The 18,249-nt window shown below is 36.9% G+C and overlaps 1 protein-coding gene across 2 annotated transcripts in view; it reads right to left on the bottom strand.

The window, feature by feature from the left end:
- Window positions 1-18,249, bottom strand: part of Cdc14 (cell division cycle protein 14) — a 176,625-nt gene that overhangs the window by 43,458 nt on the left and 114,918 nt on the right. For both annotated transcript variants that reach the window (XM_083117429.1, XM_083117430.1), the window contains exons 5-8: window positions 11,852-11,981; window positions 11,110-11,197; window positions 8,301-8,531; window positions 7,061-7,199 (exon numbers count right to left, since the gene is read on the bottom strand). In XM_083117429.1, coding sequence (XP_082973555.1) covers window positions 7,061-7,199; window positions 8,301-8,531; window positions 11,110-11,197; window positions 11,852-11,981 — 588 coding nt within the window. The remainder of the gene's footprint in view (window positions 1-7,060; window positions 7,200-8,300; window positions 8,532-11,109; window positions 11,198-11,851; window positions 11,982-18,249) is intronic.

Below are 18,249 nucleotides of genomic sequence, written 5' to 3'. Positions count from 1 at the left end.
TTTCATATTTCGTAGAGGAAAACCTGCTAACCTGTATTCTGATTGTGGTACTCAGTATGTAGGAGCTGACAAACTATTGCATAAAATGTTGTATTTTTTGAGAGAATCGAACCATAGAGAAACTGTGCATAACTTTCTGACAAATGAAGGAATCAAGTGGCATTTTAATCCCCCTTCCTCACCTTGGTTTGGCGGAATTTGGGAAAGTAACATAAAATGCATAAAATATCATTTGAAACGTGTTGTGGGCAATGCTGTGTTGAATTTTGAAGAGCTTTACACAGTATTAGTGCAGATAGAAGGATGTTTGAACTCTCGTCCAATCACAGCTATGTCAAGTGACCCCAATGACCTGACAGCACTTACGCCAGGGCATTTCCTGATTGGCGACAACCTCCTTAACATTCCAGAAGATGATTTCACCAAGAGCAAAATTAACCGCCTGACGCGTTGGCAAAGGTGTCAACAAATCGTGCAGCATTTTTGGAGAAGATGGCATTTGGAGTACATATCTGGACTTCAAAGTAGACCGAAGTGGCAGAAGATATTGCCTAACCTTCAAGTCAATGATTTAGTGTTGATAAAGGAAGATAACGTACCCACATTGAAGTGGAAATTAGGTAGAGTTATCGAAACTCACAAAGGACAAGATGGTTTGGTAAGAGTTGCAACTGTTAAAACTAAAGACGGTGAACTAAAGAGGCCTATTATGAAGCTTGCACCTCTACCAATTGAGAAAGTGTAAATATGTAACCAGAAAAAAAATTGTGTTTATTGTAATCTATGTATTCAAGTGTAATATGTTATTTTGTAAAGGTAATAATTATTGTGTATTCTAATTTTGGAAGCTGATCTTCCAAGAGGGGCCGTGATGTTCAGACGAATTGTCATTCTTATTAAGCTTGTTGCCATGCAGTGAGCGCGTGCGCAGTGTGAGTCCGAGTAGAGTCGTGAGGCGACGTACGTGTGTTGTACGCCTCGTCATATTCGTGTACATTTGTGTGGAAACCTTCATTATATATTCGTGTTATTTTACGTGCTTCATGTTATTAAAGTATAAGTTAATCTACATATATGTTTCATTTGTACCAGAGTGAAACTGACATACGCGAAACCACACACCCAGGAACTAGGAAGCTAATCAGGCAGTCTCCAGAAGTCTGCAGTCTACTATATTTAGTAATTTTAGTTTTATAACCATTTATGCAAAACTACTAAATGTTCCAATTTGGTCAAGACAGTTCACCATATTTACTCCCAGTTTTGACTTTTATCGAACTGCAGCCTTGACGAGAAAATGTTCTCTTTTTGTGGTTAATTCACATTCAGACATGTTCTTCATTATAAGGATAATTCCATAGCATTGGTGGTTACATTCAAGGTACGAATCCCCATGGCAGAAGGGGGATCTCCCACCTTCCCACCAACAATCTTGTTCTATTAAAATTTTCCGAGGGTAAGAGTTTGTGTTATAACTACAAAGATAAGCAATTAGTTTGGACTTCAAACATACTTTACTAAGAATATCATCAGAAACACACACAAAGAATGATGTCTGCCTGTGTGTGTTCTCTCTCTCTTTAGGCTAGTAACAACATGGGGTAAAAACGTACTTCTAGTCATAGATAAGATTTTAAAATTATATCAAATTGGACTAGTAAGAAATGGAGCCGTAGCTGGCTCCATTGTGGTTGTCGTTGTCACCCTAGGCCCCTGGAACATAAAAATTAGACCGACTGTCATTTCTCCTCAATTTCTCACCTCCTTTCGTCAGGAATAAAACATAGCATTTACATGTTAATTTAATAGGAAACTAATGTCTTCTTAAAGTTTCTCACTTTTGTCCCTTCATTGCAATCGATTTTGCAGTTGTGAACAATAACACACACTTCTTCAATGAAGATGGTGTGGGATGCACAACCAACTGTCCACATTTCTTGAATGCTAAGTTTTCTTTTCATCGGGTTCAGCAGAAAAGAGTAAGTACATAAAATTTCAACAATGTTTAAGTATGCCAGCTACACCTAGATAGGGGGTGTGCGAAAATCATTCTCGTCCTGGGTGCTGAAATCTCTAGCTACAACTCTGATAAGGAAATATTTCCTTTCGAGAGACCATTAATAGATTTACACCATTATAAAAACATAACACAATAAAAGTATGAAAATTAAATTATCATTTTTAATAAAAAAGTAATATTAAATAATATCTAACATTTATTACAAACATTTCACTTATTTTCTAATTTCTTGCCATTTTGAACCAGTCGTTAAAGGAATTAATTTGCTAGTTTATAAATGTAGCAAATTAATTTGTTTATATGTGTTTACATAAGCTTAAATCTGCTGTTTTGTAGCCAGAAAAACACATGGTTTGTTCATAGAAAGCAACAAGAAATTTATTCAAAGTACTTGCCCTCACGAGCTACACATTTTGCCCACCTCTCGGGCAATTTGTGGATATCACGCCAAAAAAGTCCTTCTCTTTCGAGACAAACCACTCATCAAGCCATTTTCAGACGTCTGCATACGAATCGAAGTGCTGCTCAGCGAGGGTGTGGCCCATCGACGAAAACATATGGTAGTCGGAAGGGGCCAGGTCTGGTGAATAGGCGGGATGGGGTAGCACCTCCCAGTTGCGTGTCTCCAAGTAGTTTTGGACCAGTCTTGATGTTTGCGATGGGGCGTTATCATGGAGGAAAATCAGCTTGTCATGCCTTTGTTGATAATCGGGCCTTTTGTGACACAGAACACGGTGCAATTTGATCAGTTGTTGGTGGTAGCGGTGGGCAGTGACAGTTTCACCAGGTTTCAACAGCTCAAAGTAGGCGATACCCTGTTGATCCCACCAAACACACAGCATCATCTTCCGGCCGAAGCGATTTGGTCTCGAGGAAGATGTTGATGGTTGGCCGGGATCAACCCACGATTTCTTGTGTTTAGGATTCTCGAAATATATCCACTTTTCATCGACAGTCACAATCCGATGCAGGAAAGACTTTCTTTTTGTCTAGCAAGCAAGATTTCGCATGTGTTTTGGCGTCTCTCCAGCTGCCGATCGGTCAATTCATGCGGCACCCATTTTCCGAACTTTTGAACCTTTCCCATGGCACATAGATGCATGGAAATGGCTGCTTGAGTAACACCCAATTGCTCGGCAAACATCTTTTGCATTTGGGTATCGTCCTCGTCCAAAAGAGCCTGCAATTGATGGTCCTCAACCTTCCTGGGCCGATTTTCACGCTTCTTGTTGCTCAGGTCAAAATTGCAGTCTTTGAACTGACAAAACCAATCCCTGCACGTTGTTTCCAATACATCGCTGTCACCATAGGCCTCCACAAGCATTCGATGCGATTCGGCAGCCGATTTCTTCAATTGGAAGCAGAAAAGCAGAGCTTCCCGCATATGCTCTTTTTCTGACACAAAACTAGACATGCTTACCACAGGAACACTGTCTGTTGTTGTCTGCACATGCTGACGATGTGCACTGATTCGTGTTGGCAGATGTCCAACTCATACAAACACCAGGTATGGCGGGCCCATGGTAGCTTCATACGCTCACTAACGCCATCTATGAGCAAACAGCAGATTTAAGCTTATACACCTGGTATAAATATATATAAATAAATAAATACATTAATGATATTAATTAATTATTTAATAATTGACATATATTTCATGATAATTTATTTATTTATATATATATACTGAACGTTCATGTAAAGCATGATTTATTTGTTTAATGTATAAAAAATATCCACATAGACAAAATTAATACCCGTGTTTCATTTCTATTGCTTTCTGTACAAAAGTTACACATGTTCAAAGTCTCGGTATCACTGACTTTTTGCACACCCTGTATATATAATTTCAGAGAACTATTAACAATTATGCTACACTTCACTGCATAAAATGTATTATTTTATTCTGATTTTTAACTTGGGAAATAAGTGATGGGCTACCTGATGTTATCTTATATTTGAATTATAAAATGACAGTGCATGCCCAAGTCCCATAAACTGCAACATGATTCATGCTTTAACGAAGTAAATATGGTGAAAAATTCTTAGCTGTGTAGTAAACACTTAATTCATCCATGCATCTAATTTTACTGGTTTCATTAATTTCTGTAGCCTCTGCCACAACGTCATGAGCTGGTTCAGTGGCAGACTAAAGTTTTTTGGGTTTGAGTCTTAGCCTGGGCATGAGTGTTCTTTGAGAGTGTCGGTTCATCAGTTTCATCTAATCATCACTCATCCTCATTGTCACAATTAGCAAAAGTGGCTGAAAAGTGAAGCTAAATAACAAAAATACAAAACACAAATACATACACAATCTCATGAGAACTTTATATTTTTGTTGGCCAGCAGTTTCATGTGCATAAGGTTTCCCCATCTACTGCTAGGTGTACTATTGTGGTATGCTCACAAACTTCAGTTGCCTCCTGCGTTTCACATATTGCACTGGCAAAATCCAAATGTGTGGGTCTTTCCACTGGCAATGTTCAATTCATGTAAGAAGTGTATAATGGTGCATGCTTCATTTAACCTTGTACCAGCACCATGAGGCAGCAAATAATGTGCCATTTCTTGAAAACTACACATGATATTTCAGTTCTCTCTTTCTTGATCATTACTATATATATGAAGGTATTATATACTTGAATTACAAAACAATATATCCATTGTTACTATTATTAACAAGCGGAGATTCAAAAAGTCCTTTGTTACTGCCTTAATATTATGGGACAGATTTATAAAAATGGCTATAATTTCTAAACCACTGCATTTAAAAAAAATGTGCATGTAATAATGAGTAAAGAGACTTTAAGTAACAATTAAGGGTCCAGAGAGCAAAGGCCAAAATTTTGAAATTACGCAAAATTTCTGAACCCTGTAATTTCAATTTTTTTCTTCAAAATTTTGGCACGAGCAATACATGTCCTCAAAGAGTGGTCTTTTGTCGTGTTTCCCCTCCATATTTGGTCCATCCAGCATCCATAGGGCCCACGCTATAAGTAAAATTCTGGATATTGTTTCGACAAAACACTCATATTCTATAACTGTAACTATTGGAATTTTATTAATATCTTCAAATTATTATTATTATTATTTACTTAAATGCAACCTTATGTTAACATTTATATTTTTCTTTTCACATTTGTATTTTATTTTATTTTATTTTATTATTATTATTTTTAAATATTTTCGTGTTCTTTCACACAACTAATATTACTGAAATGAGAATATTCGTAATTGTAGGTAATGTGAATTTTTTGATTTCTCTTTAATGTAATCAAGCTTTCCATCTGTATTCATATATTATCATATTATATTATATATACTTATATAGTTTCTTATGTAGCTCATGAAAGGATTAGGTGGCAGAGCAGCCTACGGCTGAACCTCGCCCGCTAAATAAAGGAATTATTATTATTATTATTATTATTATTATTATTATTACTATTATAAGCTGGCAACACTGCAGCTCTTATACACTGTTGTAATTTTTTAGCCAAGAAGTATGAGTCTGTTCTCAACGAAACTTTGCATTAGGGATGTACAACTGCTACATATTAGAATTTTTTAATTCACTTCGGACTATTGTGGGGGCTACAGGGGCATGCCATATGCCAATTTTATTGAAAAATTTCAATTTTCTTCTCTTTATTCCCTTAACACTAATTACTGGGAGGCCCAATTTTAGCTCTGCTAAAAGCCCTGTCTTTAAGAAGAAAAAATAGATATCATCTCTCTACAACAATTAGTTCTTGAACTATGATTTATTTTGTACTTCACAGAACGTTTGAAAAGTACGCTTGAATAGGCCCCGTCTGCAGAGGCTTTCCAGGAGCGCAAGGCTTCATCCGCTAAAGGTTAATGAAAAACTTTGAGTTTCCATAAAAATTGTGCTAGATGCAACTGAAATTAAATGGAACCAGAAAACACAAGGCTCAAGGGAAAAGTATGTATGTTTTTATACATTCCAGAGTAAGTGTGAAATATGTGCACTAAAACTTAGATGAATGTTATCATCATCAGAATCAAAGAAACAAACACTCACCTTATGAGATTTTTCCTCAAATTTTTGCCAACTACTTGTAGGCTTTCTCAGGAGCAGGGTAAAAAGGTAAAGGTAAAGTGTTCCCCTGTGCATAGCACCACGCTATGAAGGCATATAGGGGGTGTGGGGGTAACGCCCGACACTTTCTTGATCAGGAGCAGGGTACAGAAGACGTTGGTAAAAAAAGGTAAAGTTCCCCATTCACTTTGCACCATATCATGAGGCACATGTAGGGATAAATGGGGTAGAGCTCCACACATTTTTTGATCTTGGCCATTTTGGAGGTGATACATAAAAAAAACTTACTGAGAAAGGGATCAGAATGTAGTCCATGCATGGCTGCCTACTACAAAAGTGAGCCTGCCATGATGATGACACCATACCTCTTCCTTCATTAGTGTGGAATTGCCCTTTCTTTTCACATTAAAAATGATAGGATGTAGATTCAACCAGCAAGGATGGTTCACTTGTGTAGTGGACAGTCTTGCATGGATTACATTCCCATCTCTTACTTTATTTTTACACATTTTAACTACATCTAAATTTTAAAAATGCAATTAAGTTTTTAACGAAACTCCATCGCCTTTACCATGTTTCTGAGGAAGCCAACAGGTAGTTGGCAAAATTTGAGGAAAAATCTCATCAGGTATGTTTGTTGATGATAATCATGTTATTGACATGAGGAATAAAATATGTACAACAGTGGAACTTCGATTTTACATTTTTCAGGGGACCAAGCTCTCTATAATAATAATAATAATAATAATAAATTATTTTTTTAAAAAAATGCAGGAAAATGTAAAATCGAGGAAAGTTTTATAAAATTTTGCTATGTTGGGACCATCAAGATTGAATGTATAATGTGGGAAAATGTAAAATCTGGGAACATAAAATCGGCGTTCCACTGTATTTTTTTAGTTGAACACATTGATATGTCTATTCCATGTTTCAGCTTCAAAGTGAGGTGTAAAAAATAAAAAACACAAAAAATGACATACTCTTCAAGCCACTGCTGCTGATGTCCAATAATTGAACCTGGTCGACATATCCGTATCCAAGCAATTGCTTCATGGGCAGTGAAATGGTAATGTTTCATTATGTAGCAACCTATTAGTGAACCTGTTCTACCTAATCCGGCTGAAAAGAGAGAAAAAAATACTTGAATAAGGAAATGTAATTAGAACATAATCTTAAGAAATTTGCACATTAATCCACGAATAACGTATTTTATTTTCAATTCTGGTAAATCTATTTGTTTTCCTTTGCATCCCGAACTACTAGCTTTCTTTCATTATTTATTTAGTCATTAACCAAAATTGGCAAATTTAAAATGTAGTTCAATGTTTTAAATACATTTTTTCACAGATGCATAAACTACATACGAAGGACTCGGGTGTCAAACTTGGTAAGTGACACTTTGGTTATTTTTGAGTTACAAAGTAAAATGTGCCATCCTTCAATTTTCGAGTGAAATTGCCATGTCATACAATTTGCATTGGACTCAGTGACGCCTTCTGAAATTGGTAAACACAACATGAAAACAATTTATCTACAGTATAGTTTCTAATAACCTATTTTCTTAATGAACTCAGAAATTACCCAAATGTCACTTACCATGTTTTACACCCGAGCCCTTCATATATTAACTTACTGAAGTAGTGTGGTCATGGTGTGCAGATATGGCAACTTGTGGACTAGCAGGTAACACAGTAACTTGTAAAAATTTAATGACATTTAGAATCTTTGATATCTTATACTGAAAAAAAAAACTGGTCTAAGATATACATCTATATATTTTTAAAAAATCCCAAATCTGACATGAGCTCAAGATATATGTAATTGTGCAATTTGAGTAAAATTCCTAGCTGCCCTATACGCTTTTGCTTGCCAAAGCTGCAGTTATTCAAACCTATATCATCTGGACACAGCAAATCTAAAATAGTAAATATAATTGAAGTAAAACAATATAAAAATTGGTAAGTACAGAGAATCTGACGCAACCTGTTGCAGCTGTCAAAGTAGCTGAATTCCCTGTAACTCCTAAAGTTTCAATGTTTCAAACAATGTATACAAGTGAGGTAACTTAAAATTTCTGTGCACACAAGATGTATGGACAACCACATTCCTATCTAAATGTGTTCACTGCACTGACACAATGACTCAGCACGAAATTCTGATTATTCCGCTACCAGTATATCCACATGACTAGTTAATTTTGCAAATGGATTAATACAATACCTTTACAGTGTACTGCAATGGCTCCTGGTGCAGCTTCACATATGTCCAAGAACTGTCTCAATATACCATCACTTGGGGTACTGCCGTCAACAAAAAATAAGTCCTTATGTATAAAACCAGCATTAGAAAATCGGCTGGCATCATATATTTTCTTGTTTAACCTTATAATAGTTGTCACAGTATTTCTCCTGAAATATGCGAAGTAAGATTCGGGTGCATGAAGTGGGTACCCTGGAAGATTGCAAAAATCATTTGAATGTTGGAAAATCATCTACAATGAAATGAATGGTATGAAATTAGGGCTAAGCCAATACCAATGCCGATGCATAAAATTTGGCCAATACCAGTGGAATCAGTATTGGAAAGTATCTGTTGGATTTTATTTACCAAGTACCTCTCACAGGGTCAACAAAAATGCTGCACGACACTTTCACAGGGTCTAATTATCCTAGACACTGTGTAAAATTTGAAGTTACCATTTATTTTGCAACAATATTGTGTGATAAACTGTATTTTGTGATTTCATAACATAACATACTGGTGTACTTTTTTAATATTTTGAAAGAAAATTCTAGCAAAGTGATGCCAGTAATTTGGAGTGGAATATTCACCTACAAATGTTAATTAATCAATATTTTTAACAACTTTTAATTGTTATAATTTTCAAGCATCGGTATCGGTAGGAATCTGAAAAGTACTGGCATTGGTATTGGTTCAAAGTGGTATCAGCTCAGCCCCCAACACACACACACACACACATGCACACACACACATATATAAATAAATTGATTAAATTTACTCCATACAATTGTGCATTGTACAAAATCCTTATGGACATCAGGCACTGAGGCAATAATATTATGGAATGACAGAAGCAACATATATCCCATTAGAGTAGCATGAAATCCAACTAAATCTTGATCAACACTGAACAGCTACTGCAACAAGTTTAGAGAGAGCAAGTATTCTAATTATGGTAAGTAAAAAAAACTGCTACTTAAATACCAAATATTACATAAATAGGTAAAATAATAATAATATTAAGCAATGTCTACTTTTAGGCATCTGCATTATCTAAATCATTCTTACATGACTATATTATAAAATTGATTTCTCAATCACAGTTTTGAGCAAACATTTGTAATCTCCATTTCTGTTTGTAATCTGAATTGTTTTCCTAAGGACTGAGATATACAATGCATTGTACGTAGTTTTCAGATTTGGGTAATGAATCCTGAATTTTGATGGATAAAAAGGAGAAACCATACGTACATGTAATTTTATTATATTTCTATATATTTTTAATTATTTCATTCTTTATTACAGTGAACCTGAACTACAGGGTAAGTCAAAATGATGGACCCAATTTCAGACATTTATTGTGTGAAACATAATGAACAAATGTTATTGTGAGACATGTGCTAAGAAAGGTAAACTGTCAAAGTTTTTTTCAAACAAATCACAAGTGTTCTTTCTATGTGAGCACCTCGCGTAACATGGTACACATCAAGCCGATAGTCTATCTCCTGCCAAACCTTGTGTAGCATGTTGCGGTCAATATCAGCAATGGCTGCTGTGATGCGGGCATGCAGGTCATCCAATGTTGTTGGAAGTGGTGGTACGTAAACATGATCTTGACAAAACCCCTACATGAAGAAATCACATGGGGACAAGTCAGGGGAATGAGGTGGCCAGTGAAGGAGAGGTCGATCCTCCAGAGATGCATGGCCTATCCAACGTTGTTCCAATGCCCCATTGAGATGGTCCCGAACGCTGCCATGGTAATGCGCAGGGGCACCATCCAATTAGAGAATGAAATCTGGGCTATCCTCTGCAAGCTGTGGAAGGAGCCATAGTTGCAGCATATCAAGGAAAACAAGTCCTGTCACAATACGTTCATGGAAGAAAAAGGGCCCATAAATCTTTTCATGGGAAATGACACAAAAGGCATTCACTTTGGGAGAATCGCGTTCATGTTCCACAAATTCATGGGGGTTAGCAGTTCCCAAAATCCTTACGTTGTATCTATTCACTTTCCCTGAAAGGTGAAAAGTTGCTTCATCACTGTAAATTAACCTCTTGGAGAACCCATCCATTTCCATTAATGCGAGGAAATCAGCACAGAAGGACGTGCGCAAAGCATAATCAGTGTCTTTTAAGGCTTGAACTAGTCGCAAGCGGTAGGGTTTCATTTGCAAATGTTTCCGCAGAACCAGCAAGACAGTTTTCTGTGGAAGTTGAAGTTCTCTCGCTGCCCGGTAGGTGGACTTCTGTGGACTCCGCACGAAACATGTGCGCACTCGTTCCACTGTCTCTTCCCCAGTCGACGGACGGCCAATCGATTTTCGTTTAGAGATGCAGCCTGAATCTTTGAAATGTTCATATTACTTACGAATGGCCTTCCCCGTAGGTGGTTCTCTCCGATATTTGGTATGGAAATGCCGTTGCACACTAATCACAGACTTGTTCACATGATAATCAAGCACACAAAAAGATCTCTGTTCTCCAGTCAACGCCATTTTCCTGCTCGCTGCTGACTCCCAGCGGTAGAAAGTGAAAACACTGCGTGGAAACTAAACTTTGAAAGTTAACCTTTCGAAGCGCATGTCTCACAATAACATATGTTTATTAGATTTCACAGAATAAATTTCTGTAATCGGGTCCCTCATTTTGACTTACCCTGTATATTCACACAGAATTATATAAATATTACTTATAGTTAACATATCAATCACAAGCAGCAAGCAAAAAATGTCTCTGCAGAAAATAAATCATGTCACTATGGAACACATTATTAAAATTGACTCACCATTTTCGATTTTGCTCTTGGCATGTGGTCCACAAAATGCAATGAATTTCTGTGGTACTATCCAATTCAAATCTCCATTTTCAACCCTCTATAAAAGAGAATTATAAAAGTAAATAACAAGCTTGCATGACAACAGTATACTAAAGTCTCAGTAATAAATCCAAATATAAAATGAGTTTTCAACAATAATTAACTAATTAATTTAGTATCACAAAGGCATTCATTTTATAACACATTATTCACTGACATATTGTTTATCCAATTATCCTTATAAAATGTGCCACTTTATGTGAACATGAGTGTACATTATGGTGGTCCATAACTACCATTCTATGAAAACTGTGTTCTACTAATTGATCAATGCATAACTAGGCATTGTTACACTGCAATAATTGAGAGTGCAAATTAATCCATGTAATTGCTTTCCTAGGTGATTCGAATGAATAACAACATTCTATATCCTTAATTGTATAAGGAAAATTTAATTTTTGTGTGATGTGTTTTGTGGACCTGGACTGATACAGGTAAGGACGTGATATGTCCCTACCTGTACATAAACAGAACATTGCAATCAACATGAAGCATACAAAATAAACAACTGGTTTTAACAACAACTGTATGTTTTGTTTATAGTTCAGCAACATGACTAATGAATAGCTCAACTTATGTATAAAAAAATGACACATAATTAATTATGATGTACACATAGAAATCATACACTAAAAAAAAAAAAAATCCTTACCTCATAATATTCATATTCCTCAACATCAAAATCATCAAAGTTGAAGAAACCCAAATTTAGAGCTTTGTACACGGCTTGCAAACAATCTAAGAGTGTCACATGGTAAACTGACATGCCAAATGAGGCATCCCTGAAAAATTAGAAATAAACAATGAATTGCAGTTAAATATTGTTTCATTCAATAAAAATAGCGGAAAACTAACAGGTAATATTTCTTAAGGAAATCGAGAACCAAATTGTTGAATATTCTTCGAAATAGGGGAAAATTGCCACAGTAATATCCAATCTTGAAATGTGATTCAAGACTCAGTTCAATGTTACAAAGAACACACACTCGCACTGTTTCTAATCTACACATTGTATGCATTCACACTCAAAAACTAAAGGAAATTGGGAATTACAGGTAAATGTATTAAACAAAGTGAATATCATTAAAACTATTCCATACATCTATCATAATTACCAATGGCAATTTAATGCACAATCAAACAGATCATGGTGCTTGCAACTGCAACAACGCAAACACCCCCTGTGTCATAATTAGTCTTTAAAAGCTGCAAGATAGTGTACATGTGATTTTCACTGATAAAACAGGGCTTTCTACCTAGGGTGACCAGACATCCTCTTATCAGGACATGTCCTCCTCTTTAGGTGACTGTCCGGTGTCCGGGTGGATTTTTTAGAAATCGGTAAATGTCCTCCTTTTTTGGAAAGAGTATAGCATCGACCATACCAAATGTGCTGCATAGAGAATGCTTCCACATAAAACGATCATTATTTAAGGCATAACCAGGGTGGCTACAAACAAGCAGAAATAAAATTCCCTGACTTTTCCAGGATTTCCAGGACAAAATTTACATTTTTTCCCTGACAATTACAAACTAAACTAAATCGATGTTTTTGCAAATAGATATAATAAACTCACACAGATCCACGTATGGTTTTGTTAAGTATTAATATTATCTTCTATGAAATTGACTTAATTTCTCTATTCTCTATGATTTGAATTCAAACTACAAAATAGTGAATTTGGAAAATTATTACAATTCACAAGCTAGGGAAGGATTACGGAATTTTGTCATACGCAGTAAGTTTAAAATAAAATACTTGATTATTTTTAAAGTTACCACTAAATGAGATAAGAGTGAAGAGTGATTGATTAAGAAATACAATTTGTAATTTATCAGTCTCCTTATACATTCTCGGTATTATATGTTGATATTTCCACTGAGGTTTGGAACCCTCCGCTTGCAAGTACCATGAGTGCGGACTCATTTTTCAATGCATAAAGCTACTTCTCTCTTCTCTGTAAAGCAAACAACTTAACTCTTGCATATAAGTGAAACAATTGAATCGAACAAAATAAAGTGTCATATTTCCTTACATTATCAATGGGATTTCTGCTTCAGTACAGTATATCCAAGTGAAGTACTGTGAAACTGACAACATGCAGTTATACCATTAATGCTGACGAAAAGGGTATGTAGGTATTAGAAATTTAACGCAAGGAATTTATAGAATTTCATTGTATAGGTACCTGATTTAGCTAACCACACATTAAAACAGGAACACTCTAATAATAAAAGCTTCTGAAAGTTCATATACGAGGGGCATCCTGAAAAAAGCTCCAATGGTGCCTATACGCAGCACTAGTGGTCGGAGAGCGACACACACACATGCAGGCAGGAAGAAGTGGCATGTACCTAGGTAGTTGTAATCTGGTACAGTTGCAATGCAGACGTTTTAGGACAGTTCTAGGTTAAAGATTGCAGCTCTCATATAGTCTCCCACAGACTACAATGTAGCCTACATTGCACGCTCAGAATTTGGCAGACGTCGTGAGTGATAGTATGGTCAGATGATGGTCCAGACAATTCACGGAAGGCCAATCGAATGTGCACAACCCCATACAGCTGAGTACACACGGGTCCTTTGCATCACTTCGGGTGAGAGATCTTGGACCACTCCCTGTACAGCCCTGGCCTTGAATGTACCGACTTTCATCTCTTTGTTTAACTGAAGAAGTTTCTGGCAGGGTAAGGATTTGACAGCTACACTGCGGTGGAGATAGTTCCAGTCTTTGCTGTCAGACACATATACCATGGGCATACAAAATTTAGTGCCATGCTACGACAAATGCCAGAACAACGGTGGTGATTATGCCAAAAATTAGGTTAGGACTCACTGTTACTAATGCAATAAATTACAACTGATATTCTTGTTTTATTTATGCCTAATCGGTAGGGACCTTGATATTTTGTTATTTTTTTTAAAATTGATGTATTTTCTTATTTTTTATTTTTTACTATACGGTGTTATTTTCCCCAAAATTCACATTATACCTTCATGGTGTTTTTAAACTACTGTTTCAAATTGAAAGTCACATGGCTTACGCCTCTTCGTGAGAGTTTGATATCTTGAAAGTTATTTTGGGAAAGTTATTTTCCATACCCCTTTTTTAAATTTAAGGTAAGGATTTTAGATAATGGAATTTTCCCCGTATATACTGAAGGGTGCATAATGACCATAAGTGGTGACGCACCCAAAAAACCCAAAAAAATTCAAATCAATCAATCTCACGTGACAGATACCAATATATTATGGCACCAAAAATTGTCATTATCTTTTTTTGACTTGTTAGTGTTACGTTTCCCAAAATTCGCGTTTTTGTTTTAGAACATTTATCTGCCAAATATACCGAAACGTAATACTCCATTGTGCTTTTAAACTATTATTTTAAATTGCAGGTCACATGGTCTACGTATTTTCGTGACAGTTTGATATGTTGGAACAGATTTTTGAGGAAGTAAAAGTAAAGTGCTCCTCTGCACTTTTCCATGAAAGTGTATAGTAGGAGTGTGGAGTTAGGGCCCGACACTTTCTTGATCACGGCTGAAGGTAGGGGTGATGTGATCAGCACCACGCTCCTGGCTACCTTTATCCCTCAGAGTTTCCTCAAGATACCAGCTTCACATGATGCTGGGTGGGCGCCGGAGCAGTTTGAATAGGTGGAAAATATCCCGGTTCTCCACCGCATGGGATCAACCTCGGGTCTCTCGCATAGTAGTCAGACGCCCTAACAACTGAGCTCCATTCCATTATTATTCGCTCGACAAATGCCGATGGTGCGCACTTAGCTTGGTAATTCAAAACATATCTCGTGCGACGGTAGATACGCACTCGATCTCCTGGTAAAGTTATTTTCAGTTCTTACGGCGGGCGCTCTAGAAGCTGGCAGGGGAAGTGGGGAAGCGACCAATCCAGCGCGATAAGAAACGTAGCAGCCAGTAGAACGAGTTTCACGTAGTGCTTTTTCCGGCCACGCCGTGTCTCTCGGCGCCACTGCTGTTGTCTGATTGGTCTGTTGCGTAATCCCCTCTCCCCACTTCCCTTGGCAGAACTAGGACCAGCCGCCGTAAGAACTGAAAAGAGCTATAAGAACCCTGCCACTTTGTTCTGTGATGCAAATGGTTTTGATAGAAGTTGAAAAACTCGTGGGAAATACATGATTTAATGTGGCTGTCGGAATTATTCCATGTACGTATAACTCTATAGTTTACTCTTGAGTAAAATGTTGGAAAACTTGCATGTTCTATATACACAAACATGACCTAGAAAAGACAAGACTGTTGGATTTCATGGAATTTTATTACTCTTCTGGCTCACTTCACCTTATTTAGTGTAGCAGTGCTTATGAAGGTTTTCTTTCATCATCCTGACGTATTACTGGTTTCGCACAAGTTAACATACGTTTACAATGACATTGCACTATTAGATATCAAGAAGAATCCAACCAAATGGGATATATATTGAATACTATCACGAAAAAGTGAAACATAAATCTGCATTGGTGAACGTTATAAAAATTGGCAAGTGCATGCTCCCAACCTCAAATTTACTGCAACACTAGTATTGCAATGAAATTAACGCCACTCTCTGTCCTGTCTGTGCAGTGATGTCTGGACACATTTTTCGCACGTTCGAAATATCGAAATAATGCGAATTTGGCATAAAATGCAAATTGTTGGCGTTTTTAGCAGGTGGCGCCGTCAACTTGTATGGCACACAGGAACATGAAACATATTTCAATGTCTTTGGAAACGTCTATTCTTTGAAGAGAATACTAAGGTTTGCGCCTTCTCCCCAAAATAGTGGCAGAAGAGGGGGCGAACTCCAGATTTTTTTTTCATTGAAATTCCATGGTCGAGCCCCCAAAGCCCCCTTCCTCGGTTCGGCGTTCTGAATTATACACGGTTGCATGCTATGATGTTTTAACTGCAAAAAAAAAAAAAAAACTTATCCGAAGTAGATTGCTCCCATAGTGCATAGTGTCCGAGTTATAACAATTTTCCTCCAAAAATGCAAATTACCTATTTTTCGTAAAAATTAAAAAAATCACATTTTGGCTTATCATTCAAGTTGTATGAAACATGAAACATGTTACGTTCTCTTGACAAATGTCCATTCTTTGAAAATAACACTAAAGTTCGCACCTTCTTCCCAAATAACGGGAGAAGAGGGGCAAACTCGAGATTTTTATGGTCTCTTCATTGAAATTCGATGGCCGCGCCCCCCAAACCCCCCTTCCTCGGTTCGGCGTTCTGAATAGTACACGGTTGCATGCTCTGATGTTTTATCTGCAAAATAAAAATTATCCGAAGTTGGTTGCTCCCATAGTGCCCGAGTTATAACAATTTTTTGAGCAATATGCAAATTACCTATTTTTCGTAAAAAACTGAGTTTCACATTTTGGCTTATTATTATTCACCCAAAAACATGAAACATGTTTCATTCTCTTTGGAAACGTACTTTTTTTAAAAGAGAATACTAAAGTATGTGCCATCTCCCCAAAATAACGAGAGAAGAGGGGGCAAACTGCAGATTATGTTTTTTCCATTGAAATTCGGGGGTCGCCCCCCCCCCCCCCCAAGCCCCTCTTCCTCGGTCCGGCGTTCTGAATTGTACACAGTTGCATGCTCTTCTGTTCTAGCTGCAAAACAAAATTTATGCGAAGTAGATTGCTCCCACAGTGCCAGTTATATAACAATTTACCTCCAGAAAAGCAAATTACCTATTTTTCGCAAAAAAATCACATTTTGGCTTATCATTCAAGTTGTATGAAACATGAAACATGTTACGTTCTCTTGACAAATGTCCATTCTTTGAAAAGAATACTAAAGTTTGAGCCCTCTCCCAAAAATAGCGGGAGAAGAAGGGGCAAACTTCAGATTTTTATGTTTTTCTCATTGAAATTCGGGGGATGTGACCCCCCTAAACCCCTTCCTCGGTTTGGTGTTCTGAATTGTACACGGTTGCATGCGCTGATGTTTTAGCTGAAAAACAAAACTTATCCGAAGTACATTTCTCCCATAGTGCCCGAGTTATAACAATTTTCCTCCAAAGAGTGTTCGAATTTAAAATTCCCGCCGAGAAGCCAGGGCGAGAGAAATCTCTCTCTCTCTCTCTCTCCTCCTGCCACCAATGGTTTCTGGCGCCATGGTTGTGTTGCGCATAAGAGGGGCCTAAAAGTTAAGGCTCAAACTTACGAACGAGATTTTCTGTTCCCGTGCAGAGTTCCATTACGATATCTTTAAATAAATAAATAAATAAAAAAAGTCAATGATGACGAAATTCCCTGACATTTCCCTGACTTTTTTTGACACCTCACATTCCCTGACTTTTCCCGGTTTTCCAGGTTTTCCAGGTCTGTCGCCACCCTGATAACGTGCACTTGGGGCACCTTAGTATTCGAGCAATGGTCACCTAGCATCTGAGAGCTGAACACGATCACTTTCCCGACAGAGTCATTAGTAGGGTGCGGATTTATAGGCACCAAAATGATGAAAATAGACACTTAAAAAGGCACCCTAAAATTTTAAAAAAGGCATTAAAATAGGCACTGAATGTGAACTTATTTCAATTTTCTTCTTACAATGCACACTTATACTGTATTAGCACTTCAGTTTATACATAAAAGTGTGCTAACGATTAATAAACTATTAATACTCTTTTGATCGAAATTCACATTTGCTGAGAATCGTCAGTTAATTATTTCTCACAAAAATAGCTTGTGCTAATGACTGTGCTAATTTGAACAAATCATGAAAAAAAATTTGCAACATTCTAACAAAAAAAATTATTTTATTCAAGGTTCCAATTGAGCCCCGCAAATCTGGCGAATACCAGATATCAGTCAGTACAACATCAACAACGCCTTCTTCAGTGTAGGGAAAGCCAAAGGCACGTAAGAAAAGCTGAAGTATGCAAAAATTGCAGAATAACAATTTTTTGGCACGACTAAGCAAAATAGGCATTTATAGGCACTATAAAAATGCGTTTTTGGACTAGAAATACCATGAAACGAACTTTAAACATTAATGCCTATGTTTTACTACAAA

This window comes from Lepisma saccharinum, chromosome 2 (genome assembly GCF_977018435.1).
Source record: "Lepisma saccharinum chromosome 2, izLepSacc3.1, whole genome shotgun sequence".
NCBI lineage: Eukaryota > Metazoa > Arthropoda > Insecta > Zygentoma > Lepismatidae > Lepisma > Lepisma saccharinum.
This window is presented reverse-complemented; position numbering and strand designations above follow the sequence as displayed.